Below are 14,075 nucleotides of genomic sequence, written 5' to 3'. Positions count from 1 at the left end.
AGAAAGGTCAGACAAATGAACAGTGAACAATCTTTATATACAACTAAAGCAACACATAGGTGACACGTAAACACACACACACACACGCACACACACACACACACACACACACGTACACTCACTTCCCTCTTCGTCACCTAATCCAATTGCAAAAAAAAAGAAAAGAGGTGAGGTCATTGTAATGTGATCCACATTGTGTCTCTCGGGGTGCTTCGAAATCAAATAATAGAAATAGTGCTTTTAAAAAAAAAAAAAAGAAAAAAATCCAAACTCGTCCTCAATGATGCAATCCTATAGCTGCTCCTTTCCGCCTCTTTCTCGGTTCATCTTCTTCATTTTCATCCTGCGGTTCTGAAACCAGATCTTGACTTGCCTCTCGCTCAGGCTCAGGATGCGGGCCACCTCGTAGCGCCGGTCCCGGCTCAGGTACATGTTGTACAAGAACTCCTTCTCCAGCTCCAGAGTCTGATATTTGGTGTAGGGGCAGCGCTTCTTCCGACTTGAGCGCGCGTGGATCCAGTTCGCTGCCGGGTTGCCTGTGTGCAAAAAAAAAATAAAAAATGTTTGCCTTCGGAAACTCAAGAAAACTTTACATTCCTATCCAGGTGTTTCCTTACGAGCATCTATTTTGGGACTATTTCGGATTGACCCCCCCCCCCCCAGGGCGCGCAAAAAAAGTGCAGAATCCTGTGTAATAACTCAAAAAACAGGGCGGGTTCCGTTCGGACTGGGCCGCAGTGTAGCAGTGGGCTCTGGGACACTTTTATGGGTCAGTAAAACATCCCGTTTTACGCAGTCAGCTCACACAGTTATAAATCAGCGCTGGGGGGCGATTTGCATGCATGCGCTTCGAACTTACTTGGGTCAACTTGTTTCTCCTCTTTGGGCTCGCTGTGGCTAGAAAGATCACTTCCACTCCGCGCCCTCTCCGGACCATCGGGGAGGTCCTCGACAAAAGGCCGACCTTGAGGCTCCGGGGCCGGCTTGGCGTCGCGGATCTTCGGCGGGGAAAGCTCCAGCTTCGGGGCGCACGGCGCGCGTCGGCCAGGGGGGAATCCCGCAAAGCGGGGGACGAGATCGGAGACCGGGTCCACCCAGGGTCGCGCGCCGACGCATCTCGGGTCCGATGGGTGCGCGTAAGGGTGGTGGTAGAGCCCATGAGGGTGAACCGGTGGCCACGACGGAGGGAAGACGGCGGATTTTTGGGAGAAGTTGCAAGAGGAGAACTCGGCGTGGTGCTCGCCGGCGCCTGGCGGCCTGGTGGGGGCCATCGTGTGCGGGGGAGGCTGCATGAAGCGCGAGTCGTACACGTCCTCTGCGTCTGCTCCCAGAACCGCGTCCGTGTAGCAGCTGGCGAGGGCGCCGCTGGAAGACATTTTTTTGTTTTGATGCGAGCACTCGAGATGAAACGACTCGCACGGTCAAGAGGAAGCTCCCCTCTATGAACAATCATAGTATTTTAGCTTGCCTGCGTCTGCACGGATTGGTTACACGGATCACGTGATCATATTTACTAATACTGCCAGTAAATCAAGCCTACCCTTTTACACCCCCTTTGCTTTTTTTTTCTTATTGTATTTTTTTCCCACTGATTTGAATGGGAAAAATAAACAAGATTCAATGTCGGGTGAACAATCAGCTAACTATAAGACGCGCGCGCGCACACCCGCGCGAACTCTTAAGAGCTCGTTCGGTTACTCATGAACTCTGTAAAAAAGCTTTATAGACTTCGAGAATCCTCGTAAAATAGATGTAATAACACGTTGTTAAAAAAATAAGACACCATTCGTCCTAATCGACATGGAAACATTTTCTTTTTTTTTTCTAATTTCACACCGAGTTAAAATAAGAGACAGTGAAATATTCATTGGTAAGAGCAATAATATTGGCGGTAATATATATCTATATTTATGTATATCAATAAATGTTTTATGGAGTGCGTGTGATTAGACATGGCACCTATTAAAAAAAACCTCGAAGAAGCACATCTGCACGTTGCAATTTAAAATTAGTTTTGGAACTTATGTGAAAAAAATAAATAAATACACTTTGGACTCTGACCGAACTAAATTGCAAAATGAATTGACGTGTAATTCTAGAAAAAAAATTATTTCAGCCTTTGTGATAAAAACTCTTATCATATTTTAATTGTGAGCAATAAAATAAAAAAAGACATTTTTTGGCCTCATTTGATATTTTTACGTCCTCTTTTTGGTATAGTTTTTCAAATTAAATATTAATCAAATGCTAAGATGAGTGTTTTGTTTGTTTGTGCTGCAGTCATTTGAAACAGACTAAACACAAGCACTGTTGATCATTTTATTAAAAGACACTGTACATGCCACACACATGCAACACATAATCAGCACACGTGAACTTAGTTTTTGAGCCCATTTACAGGCCAGTGGGAACTCATTTGTGGTGAGCTAATGCTTCACGCGCAAGCACATGTTGGACGACAATACACACAAATTCATTGACATTGGGCGCATTTCTGCAGAAATCTACATCACACTGGCCACTTTATTAGGTACACCACACCAGAATATTACAAGCATCTCTGTTGTTAAATTAACACTTGTGGGAGTTATTGACACAGCTCTTGTTTTGGGTGTCATTAAACCAGAATGATTTAGTTTTACTTAGCTGGTCCCAAAAATCATTTAAATTATTGTATATATATCTATGACAATGACATAACAATTTAATGATCTTTCGCGAGACGGCATAAAATACATCTTTAATCTGTGAATCCACTTTTTGTGACATTTTTTGCCCGGCAATTATTTTTTTTTCACAATGTAATATAACTGTGTCATGGCTCAATACAAGTTGTGAAACACTCCAGGCGCGGGTGTGCCTAATAAAGTGACCGTTGAGTGTCCAATAATTTAAGACCCTAAACGTGTGACAAATAACACTAAGAAATGTCCACCGGCACAATAAACCGAAAGTGAACATAGAAAAGATAATATGTACAGTGGTGCCTTGAGATACGAGTGACCAAACCTAAGAGTTTTTCCAGATAGTTTTTTTTTTTGCTTTGAGTGAGTGAAAACTCCAAATTCACGAGAAGCGCTGTTTGGTGGCAGTGAACTCAATTCAACTCACCTCACGTGATGTGGCAAATAGCGAACATTCCATTAAAAAACATCAAGACGTTTTTGCCACTGAAGTTGAACTTTAATGTCAAATCAAACATAAAACTAGGAAGAGAATTTCTTCTGTATTTAAAACAAGGAAACCAAGTTATATTATGAACCCCCCTCTGCTAGCTTAATGCTAACAAGTCAAAAATACCACAGAGATGCTTACAGTTACTTACAGCGTCAATTAATACGGTTTTACAACCCTTGGATATTCGAAACCAAGGATGGTGCAACACATGTAGATTAATAATATTACAATACTCAGAGGCATATATTCGTTATCCTTTTCTGAAATATGTGACTTACTGAGTGAAATCAGTTCTTCTTTGTTTATGTCTGTCATGTACAATGTTGCCTCCTGGTGGCCAAAGCGGCCATGTGAGCAGCCCACTGAATTGGATTCCGGCATTAATTTTCGATGAATGACACGTTTGATGCTTTATCATTCTACAAAGTATTTTATGTTATTATTCCGTAAAAACTCTTGTGTAAAAAAACAAGTTTGACCAAACCTTCTGCGTTGTTTTGAACAAAACAATTATTTATTTTTACCAAAATGACTCAATGTTTTGGGGTTGTTTGGTGCCAAACTTAGAAAGTAGGGTCAAATTTTTTATCAGTCCATTTTTTCATCAAATTAGGTTGTTTAGAGCCAACCGTTTTTCTTTATGAAAAACTTAAACATAAATCTTTTTTTGGGGGGGGTGGAACAGATTAATGGCATTTCCATTCGTTTCAATAGGAAAACATGATTTGAGTGTATCATATCTCATATCTCAAGGCACCCGTGTGATGCAAACATGATGCATCAATACTACAACAGGGAATCCACGTGATCGTTCAAGAGAAAGTGAGATTGCAGTTCAGTTCCCGCACTCGACCTTCTCGGTTCATCTTCTTGAGCTTCATCCTTCGGTTCTGGAACCAGATCTTGACCTGTCTGTCGCTCAGGTTGACGCTCCTGCTGATCTCCAGGCGGCGCTCTCGGCTTAGGTACATGTTGAACAGGAACTCCTTCTCCAGCTCCAACGTCTGGTGTTTGGTGTAGGGACAGCGCTTCTTCCGGCCACTCTTGGCTGTCAACCAGCTGCCGCTTTGAGCGTTGGGCTTGTGCTCTGGGAAAACAACAATATGCAGGGACATTTAGACATAATGTCGCACATTTACAAGTATATCTGCTTGAAACGGTTTTGTTAAAAGTAACACAAATAGGGTGGAATAGCAAACCCAGTGTTGGGTCCAGAAAATGCTGGGTTATTTATATTTCTAAAACTCCTGGGTCAAAAAGAACCCAATTTTGGTCAATAATTGGGCAGACTTGCTACTTGGGACAATTTGACTTAAACAACCCCCCAAAAATGTCAAAAGTAACCCAATTTGGGTAAAAAAAGCTTACCCAGTATTGGGTCCAAAAGTGACTGAGCTTATACTGGGTTATATACCCAGTACGTTGGGTTGATAATTTGTCCTGGGATGTTGGGTCGACATCAGTATTTTGATACAGCAACTGGCGAAAACGATTCATACTTAGGAGTTGAATCTACCCAGAAATTGCATATTCTTAAAACAATTGGATCAAAATAGCCAAAGTTTGGTCAATAAAAATAAATAAATAAATAAAAATATTGGACTGACCCACAGCTTGACCCACCTTTCTGGGAACAAAACAACTCCAAACATTTTTTTGGACACAAAGCAACCCAAAATTGGGTCAAATTGATGCAAGTAACAAATGAGTCATTTTTGTTTTAAGGGCGTACAAAATGTGTCATAAATGTTCCAGGATTAGTGTGTCACAAACAATTTATTTCAAACCCAAATGACAAACTATGGGTTTCCCGCTACATCACCAAGTCTTCAAAAGAGATTCTATAGTTTTAGCTTTGTTCAGTGCATGAGAAAAAAATACTTCCAGGAGCGCATTAAAATATTGGAGAGAAGGCTGGAAAAGTTCAACTTAAATTATGCCAAGAAACTTGTCATTTGTGAATTGCATTTGAAATCTTTTGTGAACTTTTCAGTCGCATCTCATATTTCAGGGACAAAAATGTACATGTTCCCCAAACTATAAAAGTCTACACCTTTGAGCATTTCCCACCCATAGAGACACGCAATGTACACTTCTAAATATAACAACGCTGAATATACTCTTACAAAAATAGATAGGACGATATATCTAGTCAACAAGTCCATTGCAATGCAATATATATTTTTTTGTAATTTATTTTATTTCTTTGTAGGGCAAAAAAAGGGAGGAGAGTCAAGATTAATAATGCAGAGGGGAAAAAATGTAGAGCTATTTTAGAGATTCTTTGTATGTTCTCCAAGGCCAAAAAGTGGTAAAAGTCAAGTGTCAAGAGTGGAAAAAGTGCTAGCCTTTTGTCCACATAGTGGCAAGAGTTTAAAAAAACCTATGAGCATCAAGGGTAACGTAAAAAAGAAAAGTTAGAAAAGGTTTTTTTCCCACATAAGGCCAAAAAGTGGTGAGCATCAAGGGTGAATTGAAAAAATGGTACTTTGAAGGGTGTTAAGTTTGCAATCTCAACTAATTGTGGCTAATTTGGGGGATGTTGTACCTTTCCCAAGGCTAACAGGCAGTAAAAGTCAAGTGTGAAGGATTTTAAAAAAATAAGTGAGAATGTACAACGTCAAATGAGTATGCAAGAATATGTCCCAAAAAGAAAGTCAATGTGGAGATCTTAAAAGAAAAAAAAAGTTTGAGAGTACGGCACCCTCGTGACTCGGACAGGTTTTGCGTTTTCAAATCTTATGTTGCGGTCAAAAAGATGTGCAACCTTATACGACATCAAATAAAACGTTTATGCTCGTCAGTGACGTCACCGTAATTTTGCAAAGATATCGGCAAATGTTTTTTTTTTTTACCTATTAATGCAAAGGACTGTGTTAGCCATTTAACTGCCTTTTTTATTTTTTCATTTTAGATTAAAGTAAAGTTTCACTTCTTCCCCCAAAATCCCCTTTGTGCCCATGTGGTACTATCGGTTTCACTTAAATTTAATTCAGAATAATCCGGAGTGGTTTAATTCCTACTTCACTGATCCGATTTGTGAAAAGACAAAATCATAAAGTTATTCGTTTTGCACACATCATCTGAGTCTTCACCGCTTTTTTTTCAGATCGAATGTTTATTTTCCTTCCCAATGTATCAAATGGGGACTTGAACATGCTTCTGCAGTGTAACATTTTATGAATATTGCAAAACATTTGGCCGCATTTTTAGGGAACGGATTAATAGTTCCTTTGGGGCTAATAATTCTCATCTTACTCTTCACCATACATGGATGATTTTAAAAATGTGTTTTTTCTTCACCACATCTAACCCCCTTTGCAAATAAAATGTGTTCAAACGCAAACATGTACATTTAATATTCTTTTTTAACAAAACCACCCCGTCCATGCTATGATTGTTGTTTTGTGCTTTTAAATTTAGGACAAAAGTTAACTCCTTGCGGCCTAAAGTTAAACATTTAACAAATAAAAAAGTTCAATCGGCGGTGCAAAATGATTGCTTAGTATCGCGTATACGCGCACGCACGCATGAAGAGAATAAAGCGCGCGCGCTCCAAAGCCTCTCATTAAACATTACGACTGCGGAGCCTTGTTTGTGTTTTATTCTCGCTTTTACGACGCTGGAGGCCAAACCCACCTTTGCCATCCCGCGGCACCAGCAGCTCGGGGCTCGACTGTGTCTTCTCTTCCTCCTCCTCCTCTTCATCCACTTCTTCTTCTTCTTCTTCCTCCACACTGGATGTGCAGCGCTCCGTGGGACTCCCCGCGGCCACCGGGCTGCGCGGCAAGCTGTCCTTTGTTGCGGGCTGCGGTTGCGGTCCCATCCGGTCCAGCTGCACCAACGTCGGACTCGGCTGCTGGCGGCAATACTGCCTCCCGCTGCCGTACGTTTGGCTGAGTCTGAAATAGCCCGGAACTGGAACCTCTGGGGCGTCGGCTCGGTTCGGTTCGGCTGCCATGGGCGAGTACGCGTGGAGGTGGCCGTCTGCCTGCTGGCTGACTGTTTGCGGGCGTTTCTCGGTGAACATGCAGCAGTTGCCTTCCTCCTTGATGCTCTGTGCGTACGTACAGTTGGGACTGACGGGCGCCTCTGCAAGTCTGCACGCCCTGCCCGGTTCGCCCCATTGGTGGGCGAAGTACGAGGGGACGCTCATGGCCGCGCCGCGGTGGCCCAGTTCGCCCCGTTTGGCCAAAGATGGCACCAGTCCACAGGTTTGCATGGCGTAGTCAGACGCGGACGGCGCGTAGGCGAAAGCGTCCATTAAGAAGGGGTTTGCCGCAGCGGAGTTGGTGGGGAAGGACATTTTGGCGGTCCTCTGGAAGCTGACATATCTGTGTTGAGAGTCAGCGTGCGCGCCGACCACATGACGAGCCCACCAATGAGCTTTGAAAGTGGCCTTGACACGCACTGCAGCGCAGCCCGAAGGCGCAGTCTGCAGCGACACCTAGAACCAGCACTTGAAATTGGTTCATACTAAACACTGCTGGAGGGGGGGGGTGAAGGGAGGGGGGGGGTGTTGCTTGGGGACTGGCAGCCGAGTCTGCATGTATAACATTGTCATTTCAGGGGGAAAAACAGAGAGCGTGTCACTGAACTCCCAAATGTCCTTCACACGCTTACAAATAGTGGAAAATTTTCTATTTAGTTAAAAAAAAATTATCTTACTGAGTAGAATGGCAATTTTGGAATGATCCTCTTCTCATGTATTATTTAACATACGCTGGTAATATATGTGTTTTGAACGTACATGTTTTATTGATTTTAAAATGGTTTCCTCTTAAACTGTAACCCAAACACACACACACACACACATACACACACACACGTTTTCAAAGCATTCATTCCCCTCCAAAGCCCACAATAATAAACAATGTATTTAATGTTTGCATCGTGTTTTGTGGTCAACCACGTGCACGGATTTCATTACATTTAAATACTTGACAGGATTTTCCATGTGTTTTTTTTTTAATCAATTTACTTCATTTAAAATATGTTACATGGAAAGGATTTTACTACATTTCTTGTTGATGTTGATGAGGCATAATTATAGCGCAAATGACAGAGAAGGAAACACTTTTTGAAGGATGAATAAGTTTCTTTTGCCCCAAAATCATCATTTACTTGCAGGTTTATTTTATTCTATTGTTGTTGTCTACTCACGTGGAGATTGTGTAAAAAAATGGCAAATGAAGCAAAGTTCAGTGAGACAAAAAAAAGAAAACATTTTTTTTCTAATTGTAAGTTCTCAAAGAAAAAGAATAAGCAACCTAATTACGTTGTTTTTTGTTGTTTTTTTTGTCCTGCAACGTTTTAGAAGTAGGTTAAATTCATACACGAGTTTTTGTTCGTCTGATAACGCTGAACCCTTTCTTTCTGCACTTTGTCAAAATTTAATTCAATTTTTAAATTCGAGGCCTTTGTCGTCAATGATGCGGAATACCGAAATGTCATATAATGTATAGTTTTTATTTTCCTGTTACATGCGTCACCATACACGCGCACACACATTTTGTACATAGTATGTCTCAACGACAAACCATTGAAAAAAAAGAATTCGTGTGAGTATAATTGCACACTTTTTAAATATGTCTTAAAGCAAAACACAGAGATTTTTTTCTGTATGTTACACTTGAAGTGAAACTTTAAATGCGAGGATCTCAATAAGGAATCCCAGCATCAGGAAAAATTGTGCGTTCAAGTAAAAATAAAAAAAAAAGATTGTACATACATTAAGAAATATATTACAATATTTATGGATGACTCTGTGTTTTTGTGACGTGCTACGCACTCGCCACTGATGTTCAAAACAACGATTGATTGTATTCAAATTAAATTAAATAGTGTGTTTTCTCTCTATATATTTAAACATACATGGAACACAGCTGAAAAATAACCCCCAAAGCCAACATGTGTAGAACTCATTAAACTAGTTTGTTAGTTCGATTGCTTCGTCCCACGCTCCAAAACTACAAGGCTGCCCTCTTGTGGACGTTTTACAAAACGACGTGCAACAGTCGCTAAAGTCATTCCACTGCTGGAGTTTGACCGCAACGCAATTAAACGCTTCGTCAAACTTGTTATTTAATGCACCCCCACCTCCCACCACCACCTCCGAACCCCACCCACAGGTCGATTCGAATTAAAAATGCATCAACACATTTGATCACGAGGATTAAGCAGAATGAGACAATCACACTCACGTCCATTGAGAAAACTCAAGTCCATATCCAGGCATGTTGAATGTCCATCATTAGTTCCCCCCCCCAAAAAAAAAGATGTTTTCAGCTCCTTGGACATTTGCAACTGTACTTTGAGGCAGGGAAAGAAGGTCTGCTTGAGGGGAAATTGCACGCTGGGGGGTGGGAGAGCTGGTGGAGGGGCAGCTCCAAAGTCCAATAGCCCCTTATTTAGCCGTTTACAGCTGTTTTTATGATTGTGTCTAGACGGTTCAAGGTTTAGTAAACAATCCAGTGTGTGAAAGGAGGGGAAATAAAGGCGTGAGGAGCCACATTTCTCCACAGGCTTCCAAAAAAACAAAAAAAAAACTTTCCCTGTCAGCTGCTTGTTATTTAGTTTTACATTTTTGCTTGACACATTGACACCACATGACATGCATCTTTTAAATGCACACACACACGAATAAATAATGTCGGTTAAAATAGTTGGTTCCTGATCAGCTGAGGAGAATTGAATAAATAAATGACGTAGACACGTGACGTCACACTGCCGTTTCGAATACATGGCGGCTGACATATGCAGGAGGAAGCAAGTCTTTGGCGTACTATATATATATATATATATATATATATTAGTGTATGTCTACTGTGTGTGTTGTGTGTATCAGAAGAGGGGGTTTCCAGTGAAATACTGTAGACGATCGCGGTTGAGCTTCTTCTCCTTCATCCGTCTGTTTTGGAACCAAATCTTGACCTGGCGATCGGAGAGGTTGAGCATCCTGGAGAGTTGCAGGCGTTTCTCCTTGTTGATGTAGACGTTGAAGAAGAACTCTCGTTCAAGTTCTCGGATCTGGTACTTGGAGTAGGGACACCTTTTCTTCCGTGACTTGCTGGACGAGGCTGGACGCAAACGGACAAGATGCAAGGACAGTTTGAAAGACACAGCGAGATCAAATAAAGATTTTTCATTTTCCAAAATGTTTGCGTATAGCATCAGTGTTTTTTTTTTTTTGTGGTCCGCCAAAATTGACACACAAATGTGCATTGTAGTTCCGTTTCCAATATTTTGCAACACAAAAATCTTATGCGCACCTTATTTTCGCATGTGACATGTTTTGCACCCCAAAAAAAAAAACACCCATTAATTCAATATGCGCTCAAAGTTTTCCATCTTGAAAATCCAACATACTGATTTTGCAGAGAAGCATACATATTTAACATGGCCGCCAGATGCGATTAAGTGAGGCTGCTTCCCGTTGGTTCGCCCATCTCAATAATACAAGATTACCACCAGTAATTCATTTACTTTGCCTCTAATTTTAGTCGTGTGAAGCCGTTTTCACAGATTCCTAACATAGTCCAAATATCCAAACATACTGACAAAATGTGTACTTAAAATATGTAATGGGGTCCCCATATATATATATATATATATATATATATATATATATATATATATATATATATAATGCTCTAAAAAGACGTGTTTAACATAATTTCAAGCTTGCTTGACTTTTGTTGTTGTCCACAAGCCAAAGGGTGCACTACTCAAATAAAGTTATTAGTCGTCCTTGTTTTGTCGCACAAGACGCATGTTAGCAAGCATGACTCAATAAAACTACTCCCCATGCCAGTAATGAATTTATCTCTTCAAATTCAACTTCAATCCACTTATGTTGTCTCAAGCGAAACTCATATGGCGCGTCTTGTTTACGGATGTGCACTTTAAACATGACCAAATGGGCCACTAAAATGAGGCTCTTTTTTTCTCCTTATTTGACCATTTCGCTCATGCACAGGAAATGACGCTAAAATACAAAAAGTGTTTGGTCGTGATCAGGCTAAACATGTGATTTAAATTAAACTGGGAGACTAATGGTTAAATGTAATACAATTAAAGATTAATTATATTTAAAACGATGTTTTCAATCATCCTGAGTTTGTTAATTAATTAGAACTTTAGTTGAGTTTTTTTTTTCCTTCTATAAGCGCATGGTACTATCTTGGAAGAAATTTGCACCTTCATCAAGCTATTTTCCCCAACTCAATTATAAAAACATTTATTTTTCCGCTTATTTTGCACATATTTGAGTGATAACTGAAATGTGCATCTCATTTATCTCCTTTGTCACAAATGTGATATTTAAGGAGTACATTTAAGCAGATTGTTTTCGGATAGTACAAAGATGAATGGAGCTTTTGAAAAAAAAAACGCTATTTAGACATTCGAGCACGTGTTGTGTAACAAAATAATTCTTCTTTTTTTTCCCTTGAGGGATTGTTATCGGAATCATAAAATAGAAAATTAGAGATAAACTTTAAGACGGTGTTGCTCGTTTATTTGTGACGCGGTTGCCAGAGAGAAACTTGGTGTAAATAAAGCTCCATTGTGTGGTTGCTGGTACAGCAGGCTTGCCAAAGGAGTACAGCGTGCGCGTTTGGCTTAACAGTTTCCCATTGTAAATACCTTTACAGCCGTAAAGAACATCTTATTGGGATATAAAACGCTTTTGCATGCTTATAAAGCCGCACACGAGCGCGCGCGGCCACGGCGAAGGACACGCCATTGTCCACGCTGGACTCTCCCCTCATAAAGGGGAACTATACAACCCACACTGCTGGCTGCCCTTGTCGCCACAGTTGGACGACGAGTCGTCGTCCACGCTGGCCGTCGTGTCCCCGCCGCGCTCGTCGACTTTGGCGTCCCCGGGCGCGTCCTCGCCGCTTTTCTGCCTCGGCTGCGACTGCGACTGCGACTGCGACTGCGACGGAGGCGGAGGCTCGGCGGCGTTCTTGTCCGGGTTGGAGCCGTCGAAAAACTGGTCGAAGCCTTGCGGCAGGACCCCGTTGCGTCCCACGCCGGGGAAGAGGTTGCAGGGCGAGCCGGCGCCCGCGTGGTGGCCGCCGCCGTACAGGGGCTCGCTCTTGAAGGACGACTGGAGCAAATCCCGGTGCATGATCTCCTCCGAGGAGTAGTAGGACGCGTAGTTGCCCCGGTAGTGCCATTTGCTGGGGTGCTCCAGTCCGTAATCCCTGAAGGAGACCTCGCGAACAGGTTGTCCGATGTTGGCCGAGTAGGGGAAATTCACCTGGCACGAGGTGCTTTGCGGCAAAAAGGAGGAGACGGACGTGAAATCGGGCGTGGAGACGTAATAAGTGCAGCTCGGCAGATACATGTTGGACGCGCGCTCGTCGTAGTCCGTCATGTCTGCGGCGTCGGGAGGGGAAGGCGGAGGAGGAGGTTTCTCCGCGGCTCGTATCGGTTAAACTTGGCCCATCTGGCTCGCCAGCACCGACGCGCGCAAAGAGCCGCGAGCGGGCTCGCTATACATCTTGATCGATTCTTGAGGTAATTGTGTCATGTGATCCCCCGGCCAAGAAATTACCATACATCAATATCGGTCATTAAAAAAAAAAAAAAAAAAAGCAGCAGTCCTGAGAATCTCATGTGAGGCCGTGAGAGAGCCTCCATTGGCTCCCTGAATGCTGGGGGGGAACTCCTCTCTTGCGCCATCATGAACAAGAAGAAGACGAAGAAGAGGAACTGCAATATTTTCATTCAGTCTCACTCATTGACAACAAGTTGACAAGTTTCCATCCTCGCAATCGCCCCTCACCCCCACTTCGCCCCCCCCTCCCCTCCACGCAGGTCCACAGATGTGGAAGCATTGACGTTGACCTCCAGCCTTATTAATGAAGGGCGTACGAGGCGGCAGGAAAAACGCCAAGGCCACATGCACGTCCATGTTAGAACAGCGAGCAGCACAAAGACGCCACATGTCATGATGCACTTGAAGCCTCATTGCGCCGAGGCGATATGATGCTTGGCGCACTTAAACAAACGCATGATGGCTTCTAATTCGACATTCTTTATTGTCTCGCGCGCAATAAAACAGACGCTTGCATAAATACAACACGCACCCCACCTCCTCACCCTTCTCTACCCCTTACTTTCCATTCCCGCCCCTCGAGAGGGAAGTGATAAGCAATCATACAAGAAATTAACTCGAGGAATATGCACTTAAAATGCAATTAGGAGGCTTGATGATTGTTCAAATGAGGATGAAGATAGTGGAGAGACGCTTACAAATCACAGAGCAACAACATGTCTGTTATTGAATTGGTTGCACAGTCATGTAAAAAAAAAAAAAATATATATATATATATATATATATATATATATATGCAAATTAAATAATTTTGAAAAATTTTATTGCAATATTGCGATTGCGATTTAACACGAGATTATCTTTTCAAAGTTCTCTTGTATTTTTTTAAACAAACAAGCAGTGCACTGATCTGAATTGTAATTAATAATATATTTGATTCATTATACATAAATGTGTTGCATGGGTTTTTGGATTGGGTTTACGCTTAAAATTGTTTCACCTTCAACTGGGACACACACGCACACACGCACACACACGCACTCGACTGTCTGCAGCACGCACGTCATTAAACATTAAATAAGTGCCTAAATAAAACAATAAATACACATCTCTACCACAGCTTTTCTGTATTTGGGAGTGTGATCATGTGTTCCCATGGCGACCGCTGCCTCGCATGCATGTATTTAAAAAAATAAAAATAAAAAACACGTTTTACAAAAACGATGAGTAGTGTGTGGTTGTCGCGTCAAAATTGCCAAGGTTGGTCTGTATGTGATCAAGGCGACTATCATTATGCACAGCATGACGTTGTAAGGCGAAAAAAAGCGAA

General features: G+C 42.0%; 3 protein-coding genes across 5 annotated transcripts; all 3 read right to left on the bottom strand.

Annotated features, from left to right (window-relative positions):
• Positions 1-291: 291 nt before the first annotated feature.
• hoxd9a (homeobox D9a) lies at positions 292-1,453 on the bottom strand. Its single transcript, XM_088314885.1, has 2 exons — positions 860-1,453; positions 292-536 (listed from the first exon to the last, which is right to left on the bottom strand). The coding sequence occupies exons 1-2, from the start codon at positions 1,374-1,376 to the stop codon at positions 292-294; spliced, it is 762 nt and encodes a 253-aa protein (XP_088171011.1). The 5' UTR covers positions 1,377-1,453.
• Positions 1,454-3,989: 2,536 nt separating this feature from the next.
• Positions 3,990-7,483, bottom strand: hoxd10a (homeobox D10a). 2 transcript variants are annotated; one of them, XM_088315334.1, is made up of 3 exons: positions 7,023-7,483; positions 6,817-6,956; positions 3,990-4,264 (listed from the first exon to the last, which is right to left on the bottom strand). In XM_088315334.1, exons 1-3 carry the CDS (start codon positions 7,481-7,483, stop codon positions 3,990-3,992), a joined length of 876 nt encoding a protein of 291 aa, XP_088171460.1. The 2 variants fall into 2 exon arrangements, with proteins under 2 accessions (XP_088171460.1, XP_088171459.1); XM_088315333.1 differs by having other exon boundaries at positions 6,817-7,483.
• A 2,537-nt stretch (positions 7,484-10,020) lies between these two features.
• hoxd11a (homeobox D11a) lies at positions 10,021-12,562 on the bottom strand. 2 transcript variants are annotated; one of them, XM_088315342.1, is made up of 4 exons: positions 12,132-12,562; positions 11,973-12,089; positions 10,663-10,667; positions 10,021-10,256 (listed from the first exon to the last, which is right to left on the bottom strand). In XM_088315342.1, the coding sequence occupies exons 1-4, from the start codon at positions 12,560-12,562 to the stop codon at positions 10,021-10,023; spliced, it is 789 nt and encodes a 262-aa protein (XP_088171468.1). The 2 variants fall into 2 exon arrangements, with proteins under 2 accessions (XP_088171468.1, XP_088171467.1); XM_088315341.1 differs by lacking the exon at positions 10,663-10,667 and having other exon boundaries at positions 11,971-12,562.
• Positions 12,563-14,075: the final 1,513 nt, after the last annotated feature.

The sequence above is a fragment of the Idiotropiscis lumnitzeri genome, chromosome 14 (genome assembly GCF_059441095.1).
Source record: "Idiotropiscis lumnitzeri isolate Australia: NSW breed Sydney's pygmy pipehorse chromosome 14, RoL_Ilum_1.0, whole genome shotgun sequence".
Taxonomy (NCBI): domain Eukaryota; kingdom Metazoa; phylum Chordata; class Actinopteri; order Syngnathiformes; family Syngnathidae; genus Idiotropiscis; species Idiotropiscis lumnitzeri.
This window is presented reverse-complemented; position numbering and strand designations above follow the sequence as displayed.

Bases quoted from the DNA above. Each gene is read 5' to 3' on its own strand.
- hoxd9a (XM_088314885.1), bottom strand. From the start codon at position 1,376: ATGTCTTCCAGCGGCGCCCTCGCCAGCTGCTACACGGACGCGGTTCTG. The intron at 537-859 runs GTAAGTTCGAAG...TTTTGCACACAG, and splicing joins GGAGAAACAAGTTGACCCAA to GCAACCCGGCAGCGAACTGG.
- hoxd10a (XM_088315333.1), bottom strand. From the start codon at position 7,483: ATGTCCTTCCCCACCAACTCCGCTGCGGCAAACCCCTTCTTAATGGAC. The intron at 4,265-6,816 runs GTGGGTTTGGCC...TTGTTTTCCCAG, and splicing joins GGTGCCGCGGGATGGCAAAG to AGCACAAGCCCAACGCTCAA.
- hoxd11a (XM_088315341.1), bottom strand. From the start codon at position 12,562: ATGACGGACTACGACGAGCGCGCGTCCAACATGTATCTGCCGAGCTGC. The intron at 10,257-11,970 runs GTGGGTTGTATA...GTTTGCGTCCAG, and splicing joins CGACAAGGGCAGCCAGCAGT to CCTCGTCCAGCAAGTCACGG.